The following is a 21,139-nucleotide window of genomic DNA, read 5'->3' as shown; positions in this document are numbered from 1 at the left end:
TCTCCCCCCTCCCGGTCTCACCTCTCACCTCGTGTCTCCCCCCTCCCGGTCTCACCTCTCACCTCGTGTCTCCCCCCTGCCGTCCCACCTCTCACCTCGTGTCTCCCCCCTCCCGGTCTCACCTCTCACCTCGTGTCTCCCCCCTCCCGGTCTCACCTCTCACCTCGTGTCTCCCCCTTGCCGTCCCACCTCTCACCTCGTGTCTCCCCGCTCCCGGTCTCACCTCTCACCTCATGTCTCCCCCTCCCGGTCTCACCTCTCACCTCGTGTCTCCCCCCTCCCGGTCTCACCTCTCACCTCGTGTCTCCCCCCTGCCGTCCCACCTCTCACCTCGTGTCTCCCCCCTCCCGGTCTCACCTCTCACCTCATGTCTCCCCCTCCCGGTCTCACCTCTCACCTCGTGTCTCCCCCCTCCCGGTCTCACCTCTCACCTCGTGTTCCCCCCTCCCGTCCCACCTCTCACCTCGTGTCTCCCCCCTCCCGGTCTCACCTCTCACCTCATGTCTCCCCCTCCCGGTCTCACCTCTCACCTCGTGTCTCCCCCCTCCCGGTCTCACCTCTCACCTCGTGTCTCCCCCCTCCCGGTCTCACCTCTCACCTCGTGTCTCCCCCTTGCCGTCCCACCTCTCACCTCGTGTCTCCCCGCTCCCGGTCTCACCTCTCACCTCATGTCTCCCCCTCCCGGTCTCACCTCTCACCTCGTGTCTCCCCCCTCCCGGTCTCACCTCTCACCTCGTGTCTCCCCCCTGCCGTCCCACCTCTCACCTCGTGTCTCCCCCCTCCCGGTCTCACCTCTCACCTCATGTCTCCCCCTCCCGGTCTCACCTCTCACCTCGTGTCTCCCCCCTCCCGGTCTCACCTCTCACCTCGTGTTCCCCCCTCCCGTCCCACCTCTCACCTCGTGTCTCCCCCCTCCCGGTCTCACCTCTCACCTCATGTCTCCCCCTCCCGGTCTCACCTCTCACCTCGTGTCTCCCCCCTCCCGGTCTCACCTCTCACCTCGTGTCTCCCCCCTCCCGTCCCACCTCTCACCTCGTGTCTCCCCCCTGCCGTCCCACCTCTCACCTCGTGTCTCCCCCCTCCCTGTCTCACCTCTCACCTCGTGTCTCCCCCCTCCCGGTCTCACCTCTCACCTCGTGTCTCCCCCCTGCCGTCCCACCTCTCACCTCCTGTCTCCCCCCTCCCGTCCCACCTCTCACCTCGTGTCTCCCCCCCTCCCAGTCTCTCCTCTCACCTCGTGTCTCCCCCCTCCCGGTCTCACCTCTCACCTCGTGTCTCCCCCCTGCCGTCCCACCTCTCACCTCGTGTCTCCCCCCTCCCGGTCTCACCTCTCACCTCGTGTCTCCCCCCTCCCGGTCTCACCTCTCACCTCGTGTCTCCCCCCTGCCGTCCCACCTCTCACCTCGTGTCTCCCCCCTCCCGGTCTCACCTCTCACCTCGTGTCTCCCCCCTCCCGGTCTCACCTCTCACCTCGTGTCTCCCCCCTCCCGGTCTCACCTCTCACCTCGTGTCTCCCCCCTCCCGGTCTCACCTCTCACCTCGTGTCTCCCCCCTCCCGGTCCCACCTCTCACCTCGTGTCTCCCCCCTCCCGTCTCACCTCTCACCTCATGTCTCCCCCCTCCCGGTCTCACCTCTCACCTCATGTCTCCCCCTTCCCGTCCCACCCAGCGTTTAACTCCACTCCTCAGCTTTTACTCTCCAGTCCCGCCGGAGGGTCTCGGCCCGAAACGTCGACCATTTACTCTGATGAGTAGATTTGCTATCAGCATTTGATCCATCGTCAGCGGCCCCCCCCACCGCCCGGGCCGGGCTCTCTCCTCGCTGCTGCCGTCGGCTGGAAGGTTACAGGAGCCTCGAGGGCAGTTACTACCCCTCGACCATCAGGCACCTGAACAAAAGGGGGTCGCATTCTGTGCGTGGTTTGCACACATTTCGCCATCGAGAACGGTACGCGGATCTCTCCTGTCCTCCAGACTCTTTTCTGACACTGACAGCCCCCCCTTTCTCTCTCCAGCACCACATGAGGTACCAGCACATGCTGAAGAAGAAATATGTCTGCCCGCACCCTTCCTGCGGCCGGCTCTTCCGACTCCAGAAGCAGCTGCTCCGGCACACCAAGCACCACTCAGGTAACCAAGGGGGTGGAGGGTGTGGTGTGGGGGGGGTGGGGGGGTGTCTGCCCCTCTCCCTCCCCGGGGTCCGGGTGACACCGCTGGGGCCTGCCCCCTCGGCCGAGCGCTCGCCCTGCCCTCTTCCCCCTTCTCCGGCGCCAAGGGTTCTCTGGGCCCTTTGTCCAGCTCCTCCGTCCCGGCCATGCCGCGCGCCCGAGCTCGTCCCACTTGCCGGCATTCGGCCCGTTTCCCTCCAAACCTGGGGTCCACCGGGCCCCCTTGCTTAACTGCATTGGTCCGTGGCTGAGAAAAGGTTTGGGAGCCCATCCTGTGCACGTCTCTGTCCGGGTGTCCTCTCAGGCTGCCGTCGTACCCTTTTCAACCTTTGGCAGCTCATTCCAGAGAGTGACCCCTTTCTGAGTAAAAAAAAAACAAACAAGCCCCCTCCCCCCCCACCTCAAAAACCCCTATTAAACCTCTCCCGTCCTCGTGCCAGCCCAACGCATCTTTCCAAGATCGGAATCGGCCCAGCCTCTGCCGGCTGCCGGCGCGGTGGCGTCAGCGCTGGACTTCGGGGCGGGAGCTCCCGAGTCCGAATCCGGCCGGCTCCCGTGCTGGGCCGGGCGCCGAGCGAGCGACTCGACCTGGTGGAAAAAGGAATTGCCTGCTGCAGAAATGCATCAACGGCAAAAAAGGTTGATGGCCTGTGCTCTCTCGTGAGCTGAAAGGCAATTTCTTCTTCCTCTTCGTCTTCTGCCACTTCCTCCGGCAGCTCACTCCATAGACTCACCAGTCTGTGTGTGTGTGTGTGTGTCTGTGTGTCTGTGTCTGTGTCTGTGTGTGTGTGTGTGTGTGTGTGAGTGTGTGAGTGTGTGCGTGTGTCTGTGTGTGTGTCTGTGAGTGTGTGTGTGTGTGTGTCTGTGTGTGTGTGTGTGTGTCTGTGTGTGTGTGTGTGTGTGTGTGTGTGTGTGTGTGTGAGTGTGTGCGTGTGTCTGTGTGTGTGTCTGAGTGTGTGTGTGTGTGTGTCTGTGTGTGTGTGTGTGTGTGTCTGTGTGTGTGTGTGTGTGTGTGTGTGTCTGTGAGTGTGTGTGTGTGTGTGTGTCTGTGTGTGTGTGTGTGTGTGTCTGTGTGTGTGTGTGTGTGTGTGTGTGTGTGTGTGTGTGAGTGTGTGTGTGTGTGTGTGTCTGTGTGTGAGTGTGTGTGTGTCTGTCTGTCTGTGAGTGTGTGTGTGTCTGTCTGTGTGTGAGTTGGGAGGAGAAGCTGTTCAGGTCCCATTCTAAATCCTTCCCTCCTCACCTCAGATCTGTGCCCTCAAGCTTTAGAATCCCTTACCCTGGGGTAAAAAGGCCCTCATCCACCACATCGAAGCTATTAGATTCGATTCGACTTTATTGTCACTGTGCCGAGTACAGATGCAAAGCCAATGAAATGCAATTTGCATCTAACCAGGAGTGCAAAAGAATAGTGTCATTTACAAAAGAGTAAGTGCTACAGCACACAAATATAAAAGTACTGAGACAGTACAATACAGGTGCAATATGGCTTAGCGCTGTGATGTGAGGTTCAGCAGGGTCACAGCCTCAGGGAGAAGCTCTTCCTGTGCCTGCTGGTGAGGGAGCGGAGGCTCCTGTAGCGCCTACCGGATGGGAGGGGAGTCCAAAGTCCACGGTTAGGGTGAGATGCATCCTCGATAATGTTTTTCGCCCTGCTCAGTTAGCGTTTGTAGTAGATGTTCTCGACGGTGGGCAATTGGGTGCCCATAATCTACCGGGCAGTTTTCACTATCCGCCGTAGTTCTTTGCGGTCCGATACGGGACCATTGCCGTGCCACACTGAGATGCAGTTGGTGAGTACGCTCTCAATGGTGCAGCGGTAAAAGTCCGTCAGTGTCCTGGGACGGAGGTGAGCTTTCTTGATGGGACCAGTATCAAGCTATTCTGTCTGCTCCACCATTCTTTTTTTTTACCCTCCCTCCCTCCCCCCCGACCCTATTCTCCCGCCTTCTTCTGGAAGGCTCGACTCCCCTGTGGAGGTGAATTCCACAGACGAGGCACCCTCCCACCGAAGAAATTCTCGGTTTCAGAGAGGCGTCCCTTCCTTCCGAGTCTGTGCCCCCGGGTCCCGGCCCCCGGCGCGAACTGCAGCATCTTCGCCGTGCTATCTCTGTCCCGGCCTTTCAGCAGTCGGTAGGCTTTGGCGACATTAGCCCCTCGTCCTCGTGAACCAGGATACAGGCCCAGAGGGCGTCGACTGCGCCTCATTCCTTGCGCCTTGCATTCATGATCTGTGTCCCACTGTATCACAGAATCGCAGAAATCTACTGCACACAATGCCCTGCTGACCATGTAACCCACTCTGGAAACTGCCGAGAATCTCCCTGCCGCACACAGCCCTCTGTTTTACTAACCTCCATAAATCTAAGAGTCTCTTAAAAGACCCCATCGTATCCGCCTCCACCACCGTTGCCGGCAGCCCATTCCATGCACTCACCACTCTCTGAGTAAATACGTACCTCTGACACGTCCTCTGTACCTACTCCCCAGCTCCTTAAAACTGTGCCCTCTCGTGTTAGCCATTTCAGCCCTGGGGAAAAGCCACGCGATCAGTGCCCTTTGTCATCTTGTACACCTCTATCAGGTCACCCTCTCGCCCTCCGTCGCCTCCGAGGGGAAAAGGCCGGGTTCACTCAACCTGTTCTCGTAAGGCAAGTCCTCCAATCCGGGCAACGTCCTCGTTAATCTCTGGCATGGGTTGAAAACCTTCTGCCCTGTCCACGGCGCTAACAACCTTTGCCCTGCCTGGAACTCCACCCATCCGTAATTTCACCCGGGTCGCATTCTGTTCCAAAAGTGACCCCTTCTGCGGGCAGGCCAGTTTCGAATCCAAACAGCCAATCCCCCACGGACCCTGGTGCAGCTTGATCTTCTGGGAAGAACCTCCCGTGCGGGACGTTGTCAAACACTTCGGTAAAGTCCATGCGGGGAATGCCCCTCTTGCCTTTGTTGCCTCCTTGAAAGTTTCCTGTCAAGCTAGTAACATGCGACTTGCCCGAGGCAATGCCACGCTGACCGTCCCTGGTTCGTCGCCATCGTTATGTGCCGTGTCGTGTGACATCACCATTATGTGCCGTGTCATGTGACGCGGGCGGTCGCCGTCTATCCGCCACCGTGATTGTTCCAGGCAAACTTTTCTCCAGAAGTGGTTTTGCCGTCGTCGCCTTCTGGGCAGTGACTTTACAAGACGGGTGACCCCCACCACCCCACCCAGCCATTATCAATCAATCTTCAGAGATTGTCTCCCTGGTGTCAAGTGATCGCATAACCAGGCCTTGTGATCTGCACCGGCTGCTCATACGACTGTCCACCACCTCCTCCCAAGGCTTCGTGTGACCCTGATTGGGGGGGGGGGGGGGGGGGGCGGCGGGGGGGGGTACTATGCACCTTGCCCGGGGGAAGGAGCGCCTTGCGCCTCCTTCAATAGAGACATGTCTTCGTCCCGCCGCCCAGTTCCTAATTAGGCGCGGTTTTCCAAATGCGCATAAATCCGGTCCTCCCCGGCATCTTTCTGACTGTTGACGTGCAACTCAGAGACCTATTGTCTCCAAGACTATCTCTGGGTTACGGCCTCGAAAAATCGAACTGCGTTGTCATCGCAAGTAGCTTTTCCATCCCCGGCGCAGCACCGAATCCGATGTCGTCATCGGACCCGCCGTACCCGGTCGAGGGGTTCCCGACACGCCCTTTACGCCGCGCAGCCTCGCCGTTAACACGAGGGGCCCGTGGGCCCCGGGTGCAGAGCCCCTGACCCAGATTCTTATCCAAATCGTTCACGTTGGGTGCGAGCACGGCGCTGATCCCTGTGGCACAGGGTTTGCACGGCCTGCCAGTCTGTGAAAGGACCCTCTGAACCTGCTCTGCCCAACCCTGCCAGCCGGTTTCACGTCCGTCTGGGCTTGCTCTCCCGGCCTTCCAGGCTGGCCAACCGCACGGGACCCTCGCCAGAGCCCGCGCGGGCAGGATTGAAGAGACGCGGCAGAGCTTCGTAACGTCGGCCTGTCCCACTCGGGGCCCAAACCTCCTCACCGCCAAGTATTTGTTTCCAGAAGGCAGCTCCCATCACTGAGGACGCTCGCCATGGGGGACGTGCCCTCTTAGAACATTACAGCACAGAAACTGGCCTCTGGGCCCTTCTTGGCTGTGCCGAACCATTTTTCTGCCTAGTCCCACTGTCATGCACTGGCCCATATCCCTCCGTACACCTCTCATCCATGTACCTGTCCAAGTTTTTCTGTAATGTTAAAAGTGAGACCACATTCACCACTTCATCCAGCAGCTCATTCCACACTCCCACCGCTCTCTGTGTGAAGAAGCCCCCCCCCCCATGTTCCCTTTAAACTTTCCCCCCTTCACCCTTAACCTATGTCCTCTTTTTTCTCCCCTGGCCTCAGTGGAAAAAGCCTGCTTGCATTCACTCTATCTATACCCATCATAAATTTTACACACCTCTATCAAATCTCCCCTCATTCTTCAACGCTCCAGGGAATAAAGTCCTAACCTATTCAACCTTTCTCTGTAACTCAGTTTCTCAAGTCCCGGCAACATCCTTGTAAACCTTCTCTGCACACTTTCAACCTTATTAATATCCTTCCTGTAATTTGGTGACCAAAACTGCACACAATACTCCAAATTCGGCCTCACCAATGCCTTACACAACCTCACCATAACATTCCAACTCTTTTACTCAATACTTTGATTTATAAAGGCCAATGTACCAAAAGCTCTCTTTACAACCCTATCTACCTGTGACGCCACTTTTAGGGAATCTTGTATCTGTATTCCCAGATCCCTCTGTTCTACTGCACTCCTCCGTGCCCTACCATTTACCTTGCATGTTCTACCCTGGTTTTTCCTTCCAAAGTGCAATACCTCACACTTGTCTGTATTAAACTCCATCTGCCGTTTTTCAGCCCATTTTTCCAGCTGGTCCAGACCTTCCTCACTGTGCGCTACACCTCCAGTTTTTGAATCATCAGCAAATTTGCTGATCCAATTTACCTCATTATCATCCAGATCATTGATATAGATGACAAATAACAATGGACCCAGCACTGATCCCTGTGGCACACCACTAGTCACAGGCCGCCACTCAGAGAAGCAATCCTCCACTACCACTCTCTGGTTTCTCCCCTTGAGCCAATGTCTGATCCAATTTACTACCTCTCCATGTACACGTAGCGACTGAATCTTCCTAACTAACCTCCCATGCGGGACCTTGTCAAAGGCCTTACTGAAGTCCATGTAGGCAATATCCACTGCTTTCCCTTCATTCACTTTCCTGGTAACTTGCTCGAAAAGCTCTAATAGGTTTGTTAAACATGACCTACCACGCACAAAGCCGTGTTGACTCTTAAATCTCCCCTGATTCTCCTACGCTCCAGGGAATAAAGTCCTAACCTATTCAACCTCTCTGTGTAACTCAGTTTCTCAAGTCCCGGCAACATCCTTGTAAACCTTCTCTGCACTCTTTCAACCGTATTAATATCCTTCCTGTAATTAAACTCCAACTGCCATTTTTCAGCCCATTTTTCGAGCTGGTCCAGATCCCTCTGCGAGCTTTGAAAACCTTCCTCACTGTCCACTACACCTCCAGTCTTTGTATCATCAGCAAATTTGCTGATCAGATTTACCACATTACCCTCCAGATCATTGATATAGATCGGGGAGGTGTTGCAAGACCTTGAAGGCCCACGTTTGAGGGACAGCCTCTTTCCCCTCCGCCATCATTAAGGACCCTCGTCACTGGGGACGTGCCCTCCCCTCAATCAGGGAGGAGGCCCCCTTCTCGTTATTGGCATCGGGGGCCTGACGACTCATCGCTCGAGGGACAGCTCCGCCACCGGATCCCTGAGCGGCCCGCGAACGCGTCCTCACTCGTCCCCTCCCGCGCTGTTCATTTAATTTTGTTCTTTACCGTTCGCTCATTTTTGCCCGGCACTGTACTGCCACAGAACACACAAAAAAAATAATAATGACGCCAACGCGTCAGTGACTGTAAACGTCCTGAGTTCTCCTCAACCTCGGAGGTAGCTCGTGTCCTTTCTTTACCCTCCTCGTCCCCCTCACCAGACACCCCTCACCCTTCCTCCCCCTAGCAAGCTCCTCAAAGGGTTCACACGATTCCCAGCCAGCTATTACGGGACCCGTGCCGCCTCCTTCCCGACCAGAGCCTCGACGTGCGGGGGTTCCCTCGTCCCACCCGTGCGGCCCTTCACGTGCCGGCCCTCCACTCTTGCCGCCTGCATCGCGAGGCCTCCTGCTTGCCTGGCGCCCCGTGCCTGTGGTCACTGCGTCACGGAAGTCAGATCGGTTCGGCAGGAGGACGCGGCCTTTGGCTGTGATCTCTGTACCAAACGCAGTGCCAAGTTAATCCAAGTCCCTCTGCCGACATACTGACCATAGGACCTAGAAGCAGAATTTTGCCTGTCAAGTGTGACTATGACATAGAGGCAGAATTTAAGTTCATAAGATATAGGAGCAGAAGTAGGCCGTTTGTCCCATCAAGTCTACTCCGCCATTCGGTCATGGGCTGATCCAATTCTTCCAGTCATCCCCACACCCCTGCTTTCACCCCATACCCTTTGATGCCCTGGCTAAACAAGAACCTGTCTAACTCTGCTTTAAATAGACACAATGACTTGGCCTACAACACCGCTTGTGGCAACAAATTCCACAGACTTACCACCCTCTGACTAATTTCTCCGTATCTCCGTCTCTAAATGGACGGCCTTCAATCCTGAAGTCGTGCCCTCTTGCCCTAGACTCCCCTACCATGGGAAATAACTTTGCCATATCTAATCTGTTCAAGCCTTTTAACATTCGGAATGTTTCTATGAGATCCCTCCTCATTCTCCTGAACTCCAGGGAATGCAGCCCAGGAGCTGCCAGACTTTCCTCATACAGTAACCCTTTCACTCCTGGAATCATTCTCGTGAATCTTCTCTGAACCCTCTCCAATGTCAGTATGTCCTTTCTAAAATAAGGAGCCCAAAACTGCACACAGTATTCCAAGTGTGATCTCACGAGTGCCTTATAGAGCCTCAACATCACATCCCTGCTCTTATATTCTGTACCTCTAGAAACGAATGCCCACATTGCATTCGCCTTTTTCACCACAGTCTCAACCTTTCGGGTATCCTGCACAAGGACTCCCAAGTCCCTTTGGCTCTCTGCATTTTGAATTCTCTCCCCATCAAAATAATAGTCTGCCCATTTATTTCTTCCACTGAAGGCATGACCATACACTTCCCAACATTGTATTTCATTTGCCTCTTCTTTGCCCATTCCCCTAAACTATCAAGGTCTCTTCGCAGGTTCTCTGTTTCCTCAACGCTACCTGCTCCTCCACCTATTTTTGTATCATTGGCAAATTTAGCCACAAATCCATAGTCCAAGTCATTGATGTATATTGTAAAAAGCAGCGACCCCAGCACCGACCCCGTGGAACTCCACTGGTAACTGGCAGCCAGCCGGAATAGGATCCCTTTATTCCCACAGTCTCTTTTCTGCCAACCAGCCGGTGTTCCACCCACCCTAGTAACTTCCCTGTAATTCCATGGGCTCTTATCTTGCTAAGCAGCCTCATGTGCGGCACCTTGTCAAAGGCCTTCTGAGAATCCAAGTACACCACGCCTACTACATCTCCTTTGTCTACCCTGCTTGTAATTTCCTCAAAGAATTGCACTAGGTTTGTCAGACAAGATATTCCTTTCAGGAAACCATGCTGGCTTTGGCCTATCTTGTCATGTGCCTCCAGGTATTCCATAATCTCATCCCTAACAATCGATTCCAACAACTTCCCAACCACTGATGTCAGGCTAACAGGTCTATCGTTTCCTTCCTGTTGCCTCCCACACTTCTTAAATAGCAGAGTAACATTTGCAATTTTCCACTCGTCCGGTACCATGTCAGAATCTATCGATTCTTGGAAGATCATTGTTAATGCCTCCCCAATCTCTCCAGCTATTTCCTTCAAAACCTGAGGCTGCATTCCATCGGGTCCAGGAGATTTATCCACCCTCAGACCATTAACTTTCCTGAGCACCTTCTCAGTCGTAATTTTCACTGCACAAACTTCACTTCCCTGACACCCTTGAATGGCCGGTATACTGCAGATGTCTTCTAATGTGAAGACTGATGCCACATATGCATTCAGTTCCTCTGTCATCTATGCATCCCTCATTACAATATCTCCAGCGTCATTTTCTATTGGTCCTATATCTACCCTCAGCTCTCTTTTACCCTTTATATACTTAGTAAAGCTTTTAGTATCTTCTTTGATATTAATCGCCAGCTTCATCTTTTCCTTCCTAACGACCTATTTATTTTCCTTCTGCAAGTTTTTAAAAGCTTCCCAATCCTCTTGTCTTCCCACTAGTTCTAGCTTCCTCTTTTGATTCTACTTGGCTGTGACTTCACTCGTCAGCCACAGTAGTGTCCTTCTTCCATTCGAAAATTTCTTTATTTGGAATGTATCTGCCTTTCACTTCCCTCATTTTTCGCAGAAACTCCAGCCATTGCTGCTCTGCCATCCTTCCTGCTAGTGTCCCCTTCCAGTCCAACTTTGGCCAGTTCCCCTCCCATGCCATTGTAATTTCCTTTATTCCACCGAAATACCAACACATTGGATTTTTGTTTCTCCTCAAATTTCAAAGTGAACTCGATCATATTGTGATCACATTTCCCTAAGGTTTCCTTGACCTTAGTTTCTCTTTTCACCTCCGGATCATTGCACAACACCCAATCCAGCACAGCCGATCCCCTAGTGGGCTCAACCACAAGCTGTTCTAAAAAGCCAATCCTTAGACATACCACAAATTCTCTCTCTTGAGGTCCAGCACTGGTTTACCCAATCCACTTTCATGTTAAATTCCCCCAAGGATTATCCTGACATTGCCATTCTGACTTGCCTTTTCTACATCCTGCTGTAATTTGTAATCCACATCCCAGCTGCTGTTTGGAGGCCTGTATACAACTGCCATTACAGTCCCTGTACCCTTGCCATTTCTTAACTCAACCCAGAGAGACTCTGCACCTTCTGATCCTATGTCATCCCTTTCTAATGATTTAATATTATTTCTTCTACACAGGCCCACACCACCCGCTTTGCCTACTAACTTATCTTTCCGATACAGCATATCTCCTTGGACCATCAGCTCCCAATGGCAGCCATCTTATAGCCAAGTTTCAGAGATGGCCACAGCCGAACTTCAAGATCGTCCATTTTATTTCTTAATGCTCCGTGCATTCAAAGCCAACACTTTCAGTCCAGCATTTCTTGCTTTCTGTTTTAAACCGCACCACGCCTCTATTGCCCTGCGACTCATCCCACCGGCTGCGATTGTGCCTCATCTCCTGCCGGTCCTTTCGAGAGGAAGTATGGCTGAAGTCTGCCCACCCTCTCTGCCTTCCAATCCAGGCCTGCACTCTGCGTCCCTGTCCGCAGCCTCCCAATCCTCTCCGTGACTGGCTGGCCCGGACCGCAGGCAGCGCTTCAGGTTCTGACTGGCAGGGGTTCCGCGTGTATCGGCCGTCTTGCCTTCTCTGCTCTCGCCGTCCACTCAGAATCGGGCTTACTACCAAGATCCTCGGCGAAATATGTTGTTCCCCAGCGGCAGTGGGGGGGGGGGGGGAATCACAAAATCACTGTAAGAGATATAAAATCCCTTCTCCGGGGCGGAAGTATAAAATGGCTGTAAATTCCGAGGCTGACAAATGGCGCAGAATCGCCGGCAGTGATGAGGGAGTACGCGTGGGTTCGCGGGCCATCGACACCGGGGGTTCCCGACCCGGAGTCCAGGGACCCCTCGGTTAACGGTAGGGGTCCGTGGCGTGAGGGGAGGTGGCGAATCCCTGGCCCGGGAAATCTGATCCCGTCGGGCCCAGGGAGGAGATCCTGCCGCGTCGAGCGTGTGGGCTCTCGGTCTCCGGAGCAGCCTCCCCGGCGGCAGTATCAGGAGCAGGGCGCGTCTCCAGTGGCCAGGGTCCCTCAACCGGGGAGGCAGCCCGCTTGAGCCTTCGGGAGAACGAGAGGAGATCTCCCAGAAACCTGTAAAGTTGTGAAAGGGCCAAGAGAGATGTTTCCGCTGGTAGGTCAGACCGGAACCAGGAGACAGAGCCTGGAGATCCGGGAGGAAGATGGGGACGAATCGTTTTCCCCAGAGAGTGGTGAATCTGTGGAAATCTCTGCCCAACGAAGCGGTGGAGGCTGCCTCAGTAAATATATCTATGACAAGGCTGGATAGATTTTTGCGCGGGAGGGGAATTGAGGGTTACGGGGAAAAGGCAGGTAGGTGGAGATGAGTCCGTGGCCAGATCATCCTCGATCTTATTGACTGGCGGGGCAGGCTCGACGGGCCGGATGGCCGATTCCTCCTCCTACCTCCGTGCGTTGAGGCGCCGCTGTTTGACGACGCCCTCCGTGGTGGTAGGGGAGGCGTGTGTGTGTGCCCGAGATCGAGGCTCCGCAGCCCGCCGCGAGCTCGCGCTCCGGAGCCCCGATGCCAGGCGGTTGCGCAGCCAGCGGGAACGAGACCCGCCACGCGTCCCGGTGGAAGTGCGCCGGAGTCTTTGGTGGTGCAGCAAACCTCCTCAAAGTCCTGGTGGAGCGTAACTGCGCCAGTGCACCAGGCCCAGGCAGATCCAACAAGGTGTTATATTTCGTTCTTATTCAGAGACAGTTGACTCCCAGGGGCCTGAAGCTGCTCGCCGCTGACCCCTAAGTGAGGCCGTGTGTGTGTGTGTGTCTGTGTGCGTGCACGTGGTGTTTCCCTGACATTTCCACCCCTTCCCGAAATCAACACCCGGCTCCGTCCTTGCCCCACCTCGGGCGTGGCACGCCCCTTGGCAGTCCCGTTCTGCGTCCGGCCGGGCGCTCCCCTCCGTCTCACAGACCCGCTCCGCCCGGTACCGCGCGGCCCCCTTCGCCCGTGCCCCCCGCGGGGTGGAGACCTCCCTGCCCTCTGACCGGCGCTGCGACTCTTTCCCCCGAAACAGATCAGCGGGACTACATCTGCGAGTACTGCGCCCGGGCGTTCAAGAGTTTACACAACCTGGCCGTGCACAGGATGATTCACACGGGCGAGAAGCCCCTGCAGTGAGTATTTAACCGGCCGGCCGCAATGGGGGCCGCAGAGCGTCCCAGGGAGGCAATTCGCACTTTTCCTCTGTCTCCCCTCCCTTTCCCGGGGTACCCCTCTGCCCTCAACACTGGGGGTCGCCCATCTCCCTGCCCTCACCCGTCTCCCTGCCCGCACCCATCTCCCTGTCCTTACCCATCCAGGGGTCACCCATCTCCCTGCCCTCACCCGTCCAGGGGTCACCCATCTCCCTGCCCTCACCCGTCCAGGGGTCATCCATCTCCCTGCCCTCACCCGTCCGAGGTCGCCCATCTCCCTGCCCTCACCCGTCCGGGGTCGCCCATCTCCCTGCCCTCACCCGTCCGGGGTCACCCATCTCCCTGCCCTCACCCGTCCAGGGGTCATCCATCTCCCTGCCCTCACCCGTCCGGGGTCGCCCATCTCCCTGCCCTCACCCATCCGGGGTCACCCATCTCCCTGCCCTCACCCGTCCGGGGTCGCCCATCTCCCTGCCCTCACCCGTCCGGGGTCGCCCATCTCCCTGCCCTCACCCATCCGGGGTCACCCATCTCCCTGTCCTCACCCATCCGGGGTCACCCATCTCCCTGCCCTCACCCATCCGGGGTCACCCATCTCTCTGCCCTCACCCGTCCGGGGTCGCCCATCTCCCTGCCCTCACCCGTCCGGGGTCGCCCATCTCCCTGCCCTCACCCGTCCGAGGTCGCCCATCTCCCTGCCCTCACCCGTCCGGGGTCGCCCATCTCCCTGCCCTCACCCGTCCGGGGTCGCCCATCTCCCTGCCCTCACCCGTCCGAGGTCGCCCATCTCCCTGCCCTCACCCGTCCGGGGTCGCCCATCTCCCTGCCCTCACCCGTCCGGGGTCACCCATCTCCCTGCCCTCACCCGTCCGGGGTCACCCATCTCCCTGCCCTCACCCGTCCGGGGTCGCCCATCTCCCTGCCCTCACCCGTCCGGGGTCGCCCATCTCCCTGCCCTCACCCGTCCGGGGTCGCCCATCTCCCTGCCCTCACCCGTCCGGGGTCGCCCATCTCCCTGCCCTCACCCGTCCGGGGTCGCCCATCTCCCTGCCCTCACCCGTCTGGGGGTCGCCCATATCCCTGCCCTCACCCGTCTGGGGGTCGCCCATATCCCTGCCCTCACCCATCTGGGGTCACTCATCCTCTGGTCCTACCCGTCCCTCTTGCCTCGCCCTTACGGAGGTAGGTAGCAGAATAAGAAGGTGGGGAGAGAGTGGGCCGACTCCGAGCTTCTCCATGGATGAGTCCCGACGAACGGTCTGGGCCCAAAGCGTCGACCGTTTACTTTTTCCATCAATGCTGCCCGGCCTGCTGAGTTCCTCCAGCATATTGTGTGGGTGAGTGGCTGAAGGAGGTGAAATCTGGTAGGAGAGGAGAGTGGACGATGGGGGGAAAGGGAAGGAGGAAGGGAGCGCCTGGGGGGAGGCAGTGGCAGGTGAGGAGCAAGGGGTAAGAGAGGAGCTGGAATTGGGAATGGGAAAAGACACAGACGCTCACTCTCAGATAGACGCTCGCACACAGACGGACACTTACACAGCCAGACACTCACGCAGACAGGCAGACACACAGACTCACACGCACAGTCTATCTTTTTTAAAAATTAGTTTCTCACCCTTTATGTTGTGGTGTGTATGTGTATGTTTCCCCTCCATCTCGGGCCCCTTACCAGAGGCCCGGGAGCTTGAGGGTTCGGTGCCGTACCCTCGCTGTTCCCGGCGGGGTGCTCTACCGGGCCGAGATCTCGTAGGTTGTTCCTGGGCCCTGTCCCGGTCCAGGTGCCGCAGCCCCGAGTGCTCCGATCACCACCGGCACTGCTCTGGCTTCACCCTTCCACATCCTCTCTATCTGCCCTTTCAACCCCTGGCACTTCCCCGGCTTCTCGTCTTCTTTCTTCCTGATGTTACCGTCGCTCGGGGAGGGCCACATCTGCTTTCACAAGCCAGGGAACATGAGGATGCTGGACATCCGAGCGACCGAGACACACACACACACACACACACACACTCTCACACTCACTCACCCTCACTCACACGGCAGCGTGGATGGAAAATAGTGAACGGCCGGCGCCTCGGGCCGAGACCCTCTGGCTGGACAGTCGGGATCCGGCTCCTGGTCCGGTGTTACTGTACTCTGGACAAATATGTCTATATAAATCAGGTACCGGCCAACCAACCAGACGTAGTAATATTGGACCAGGAGCAGAAGATGAGATATCCATAGTTAGTGAGAGAGAGAGAGAGAGAGAGAGCAGAGACGGACAGGTTGGAAGCCGGGGAGAGAGGGAAGGAAGTAGAGTGGAAGGTGGTAGCAGTGGGAGGCTACCGCAGTAAATATATTTAAGACGAGGTTGGATAGATTTTTGCACAGTAGGGGAATGTGTATGTGTGTGTATATGTATGTATATATATATATATATACACATATAGACCAACCGACCAGACATAGTAATATATATATTTGTGTGTGTGTGTGTGGTGGTTAACTCGAGTAGCAGGATGACCTTTAATGTGGGTTTTCACAGCCCGTGTTATGTCGGGGGGTTGCGTTCACCTCGTGCTTCCACCCCCGCCGCCTCACTTCTGAACCGGCCGAGCAGCGCCCGCACCCCTTGAGGCACGCCGGATGCTGGAGTTGCTCCGCGGGTCGGGCAGTGCCCACGGAGAGGAGTGAACGGGCAGGAGTTTCAGGCCGAGAACCCTTCCGCCAGGGCTGGGAAGGACGGGGTGTGCGGGGGGGGGGGAGAGGCCAGAATAAGCCGCCTCAGTGAAGATATTTAAGACGAGGTTGGGTAGGTTTCTGAGCAGTCGGGGGAATTAGCAGTTACAGGGGAAATAGCAGGTAGGTGGAGGTGAGTCCGTGATCAGATCAGCCATGATCTTACTGACTGGCGGAGCAGGCTCGACGGGCAAGATGGCCGACTCCTGCTCCCGTTTCTCATGGTGGGTGAGACCAGGTCATGGTGAGGTCGGTGGTGGGGGTGAGGGTTTGAGTGTGAGGTTAAACCCTGGGGAGTGAGATTGCAGGAAGAGGTGTAAAGGGCTGAAAGAGGAGTGGGGATGGGGATGGGCCAAGTGAGACCGGGGACGGAGGAACGGGGGAAGTGGACAACGAGGGGGTGGGGTGTGGGGTGAAGATACCGCGGGAGAGATCGATGCCCCGTGCCTCCGGGTTGGAGGCCGCCCGAATGCAACGGGGGGGGGGGGGGGTGGGGGTGGGGGTGAGAGCTCGCTGCGAGTCGGAGAAGCTGACCTCGCCTTTCTCTGCAAACCCCCCCCCCCCCCGCCCCCCCAGGTGTGAGATCTGCGGCTTCACCTGCCGACAGAAGGCCTCGCTGAACTGGCACATGAAGAAGCACGACGCGGACGCCAACTACCAGTTCTCCTGCAACGTCTGCGGCAAGAAGTTCGAGAAGAAGGACAGCGTGGTGGCCCACAAGAGCAAGTCCCACCCCGAGCTGGTCATCGCCGAGGCCCTGGCCGAGAACGCCGAGATCGTGCAGTCCTAGAACCCCCACCACCACCCCGTCCACCCCAACACGACAGGGCTGGGGGGGGTCCTCGCCCCGGCAAGTGCCCGCCCACCCCCTCCTCTCCCCTCCCTCCCGGGACGGAGGGGGTGGTGGGGAAGGGGAGAGGGAGCGAGGGGCGGAAGCAGCCTCGGTGGCCCGCTGTGGCGGAGAGCGTGCGTGCGTGCGGGGGCATGTGTGCAGGTGCGTGTAGGTTGGGGGAGGGTGGTGGCGGTTATTTATGGAGGTTATTTTCGAGGAGGAGAGGCGGCGGGGGAGTGTCACGTCACACGCAGGGTGCGCACCGACCCGCCCGCCAGAGTAGGGGTGGGTTTCGTGCACTCGCTCGCCCTTCCCCCCCCCCCCCCCCCGGAGCTGTGTGAGGGCAGACCAGAGCGCGGTGGGGGGGGGGGGTGGACGGGGCGGGTCTCGGGGCTCTGAATGTAGGCGGGGTGGGGTCGTCCGCGGGGCGAGGTGGCCCGCTTCTCGCCCCCCAACCCCCCTCCCCCCGTGGCTTGTACTGAACTGTAAATACCTGCAGCCCAGCCCGCCGACCGGCGTGGCCGTGTAAGTAGTGTCGAGCTGGAGACGACAGGGTCTTGTTCCGATTCTCAGTTACTGGTCGACGTAGAAGCCGTAGACTCCACTGTGAGCACCGTCTAGTCGAGTAAATCTGTATAAATAACTATTAAAACCGAAAACAGAGAGCAATAAACACAGTATTTTCTTCCACCGCGTTGTCTTTCTGCGGGCTGGGAGGGAGGGCCCTGGCTGCGTGACCTGGCGGTCAGCGATGCCCATGCCACCTTCTGTCTCGGTCTCTCTCTCTTCCCTTTTTCTCTTCTCTCTCACGTTTCTATCCTGCCCCCTTTCTCCATTCCTCACTACCCCCCCTCCCCTCAGTCCGCCTGCGCGTGCGGCTGGGATTCCAGGGGCTCGGTCTCTGAACACTCACCCCCGAGCGGGCATGCGGCGATCGTTCCCTCTGTCCGCCTGTTCCCCGCACCCGCTGAGTGTGGTTTTCTGACTCTGACTGTGTGTGTGTTTTCCTGTGGGCTTCGTTTCGTCTGTACACTGTTACAGGCATTAAGTGTCTGGCTCTTTGTGTGGCCCTGCATCTGCTGTGCCCGCGGTGAGCTGCAGTGCGGGTGTGTGTGTGAGAGACTCTTTCCTCTGTGTGCTCTGCAATTGGGAGATGTTTTTCCTTACCGACAAGCCGCCTGCAACTGGCCCTCTGCCCGGAGTCACCCGAGTTTTATCCCACCGAATTGTGGGACAGTCCACGACGAGCAATTGAGCAATTTGCCTGCGGCTCGTTAGCCCCTTCGGATGGCGGGAGCACGCGGAGGGAACCAGCGTGGCCGCGTTGGAGGACATGCAGACTCCCGGCAGTGGCAGAAATCAACCCTGGGTCGCCTGCACCACGGGGCGTTGCGCCGACCCCCCTCGACCCTCCTGCGTCGTGCGAACTGCCTCCACCCGTGCCTGCAACGAGCCTTCTGATCTGCCTGCCTGTGTGTGCGGAGAGCGATACCGTGTCTGTGTTCAGTATGACCCTGTTTCCTCCTGTCTGTACCTGGAACGAGTCCGGTGTTCAGTGTGAATCCCTTTCCCTGTGTCTGTACCAGGAACGAGTCCGGTGTTCAGTGTGAATCCCTTTCCTCGTGTCTGTACCAGGAACGAGTCCGGTGTTCAGTGTGAATCCCTTTCCTCCTGTCTCTACCTGGAACGAGTCCGGTGTTCAGTGTGAATCCCTTTCCTCCTGTCTCTACCTGGAACGAGTCCGGTGTTCAGTGTGAATCCCTTTCCTCCTGTCTCTACCTGGAACGAGACCGGTGTTCAGTGTGAATCCCTTTCCCTCCTGTCTGTACCTGGAACGAGTCCGGTGTTCAGTGTGAATCCCTTTCCCTCCTGTCTGTACCTGGAATGAGTCCGGTGTTCAGTGTGAATCCCTTTCCTCCTGTCTCTACCTGGAAGGAGTCCGGTGTTCAGTGTGAATCCCTTTACCTCCTGTCTGTACCTGGAACGAGTCCGGTGTTCAGTGTGAATCCCTTTCCTCCTGTCTCTACCAGGATCGAGTCCGGTGTTCATTGTGAATCACTTTCCCTCCTGTCTCTACCTGGAACGAGTCCGGTGTTCAGTGTGAATCCCTTTCCTCCTGTCTCTACCTGGAACGAGTCCGGTGTTCAGTGTGAATCCCTTTCCTCCTGTCTCTACCTGGAAGGAGTCCGGTGTTCAGTGTGAATCCCTTTCCTCCTGTCTCTACCTGGAACGAGTCCGGTGTTCAGTGTGAATCCCTTTCCTCCTGTCTCTACCTGGAACGAGTCCGGTGTTCAGTGTGAATCCCTTTCCTCCTGTCTCTACCTGGAACGAGTCCAGTGTTCATTGTGAATCCCTTTACCTCCTGTCTCTACCTGGAAGGAGTCCGGTGTTCAGTGTGAATCCCTTTCCTCCTGTCTCTACCTGGAAGGAGTCCGGTGTTCAGTGTGAATCCCTTTCCTCCTGTCTCTACCTGGAAGGAGTCCGGTGTTCAGTGTGAATCCCTTTCCTCCTGTCTCTACCTGGAAGGAGTCCGGTGTTCAGTGTGAATCCCTTTCCTCCTGTCTCTACCTGGAACGAGTCCGGTGTTCAGTGTGAATCCCTTTCCTCCTGTCTCTACCTGGAACGAGTCCTGTGTTCAGTGTGAATCCCTTTCCTCCTGTGTCTACCTGGAACGAGTCCGGTGTTCAGTGTGAATCCCTTTCCTCCTGTCTCTACCTGGAACGAGTCCGGTGTTCATTGTGAATCCCTTTACCTCCTGTCTCTACCTGGAACGAGTCCGGTGTTCAGTGTGAATCCCTTTCCTCCTGTCTCTACCTGGAACGAGTCCGGTGTTCAGTGTGAATCCCTTTCCTCCTGTCTCTACCTGGAACGAGTCCAGTGTTCAGTGTGAATCCCTTTCCTCCTGTCTCTACCTGGAACGAGTCCAGTGTTCATTGTGAATCCCTTTACCTCCTGTCTCTACCTGGAAGGAGTCCGGTGTTCAGTGTGAATCCCTTTCCTCCTGTCTCTACCTGGAAGGAGTCCGGTGTTCAGTGTGAATCCCTTTCCTCCTGTCTCTACCTGGAAGGAGTCCGGTGTTCAGTGTGAATCCCTTTCCTCCTGTCTCTACCTGGAAGGAGTCCGGTGTTCAGTGTGAATCCCTTTCCTCCTGTCTCTACCTGGAAGGAGTCCGGTGTTCAGTGTGAATCCCTTTCCTCCTGTCTCTACCTGGAACGAGTCCGGTGTTCATTGTGAATCCCTTTCCCTCCTGTCTCTACCTGGAACGAGTGGTGTTCTGTGCACTGACTCCCAGGTCTTCCTGTGCACGCAGTTTCTGATTCTACTTGTGTATGTTCTGTGTGAGCTCCTTTCCTCTGGGCCTGCGTTACGTGTCCGGTGCTGTGGTCGAGCCGGGTCCCTTTACCCCACTGTATTCCCGGCCAGTGTCCTGAGTTCTGCGTGGGCCTCCGTTCTGTGCTAGCTTGTTCCCAGGTCGGGTGCCGTGTGATCTGTCCGCACCCCTTCCCTCGGACTGCCTGTGCCCACAGTTGGCGTCTGCTGTTGCCGTGTGTGCCAGCGTTCCTTTGCCCATATTCGCAGCAATTCCACCTGTGGACCCGCTGAGAGTTCCTGGTGTTCTGAGTGAGTGTCTGTTCCCTTTGCCTGTACCCACTGAGTACCTGGTGTTCTGAGTGTTTGCTCCCTTTACCTGTACCTGCTGAGAGTTCCTGGTGTTGTGAGTGTGTGTCTGTTCCCTTTACCTGTACCCGCTGAGTACCTGGTGTTCTGAGTGTGTGTCTGTTCCCTTTGCCTGTACCCGCTGAGTACCTGGTGTTGTGAGTGTGTGTCTGTTCCCTTTGCCTGTACCCGCTGAGTTCCTGGTGTTCTGAGTGTGTGTCTGTTCATTTTCCTGTACCCACAGAGTTCCTGGTGTTCTGAGTGTGTGTCTGTTCCCTTTGCCTGTACCCGCTGAGTACCTGGTGTTCTGAGTGTGTCTGTTCCCTTTGCCTGTACCCGCTGAGAGTTCCTGTTCTGTTCCCTTTGCCTGTACCCGCTGAGTACCTGGTGTTCTGAATGTGTGTCTGTTCCCTTTGCCTGTACCCGCTGTGTACCTGGTGTTCTGAGTGTGTGTCTGTTCCCTTTGCCTGTACCCGCTGAGTACCTGGTGTTCTGAGTGTGTGTCTGTTCCCTTTGCCTGTACCCGCTGAGAGTTCCTGTTCTGTTCCCTTTGCCTGTACCCGCTGAGTACCTGCTCTTCTGAGTGTGTGTCTGTTCCCTTTACCTGTACCCGCTGTGTACCTGGTGTTCTGAGTGTGTGTCTGTTCCCTT

General features: G+C 56.7%; 1 protein-coding gene across 2 annotated transcripts in view; it reads left to right on the top strand.

The window, feature by feature from the left end:
• The window catches only part of zfp91 (ZFP91 zinc finger protein, atypical E3 ubiquitin ligase), a 75,603-nt gene extending 58,082 nt beyond the window's left edge, over window positions 1-17,521 (top strand). For both annotated transcript variants that reach the window (XM_073036277.1, XM_073036276.1), the window contains exons 9-11: window positions 2,016-2,130; window positions 13,164-13,263; window positions 16,576-17,521. In XM_073036277.1, coding sequence (XP_072892378.1) covers window positions 2,016-2,130; window positions 13,164-13,263; window positions 16,576-16,789 — 429 coding nt within the window. In that variant the 3' untranslated portion in view covers window positions 16,790-17,521. The remainder of the gene's footprint in view (window positions 1-2,015; window positions 2,131-13,163; window positions 13,264-16,575) is intronic.
• The last annotated feature ends 3,618 nt before the right edge of the window (window positions 17,522-21,139 follow it).

This window comes from Hemitrygon akajei, unplaced genomic scaffold, assembly GCF_048418815.1.
Source record: "Hemitrygon akajei unplaced genomic scaffold, sHemAka1.3 Scf000055, whole genome shotgun sequence".
Taxonomy (NCBI): domain Eukaryota; kingdom Metazoa; phylum Chordata; class Chondrichthyes; order Myliobatiformes; family Dasyatidae; genus Hemitrygon; species Hemitrygon akajei.
This window is presented reverse-complemented; position numbering and strand designations above follow the sequence as displayed.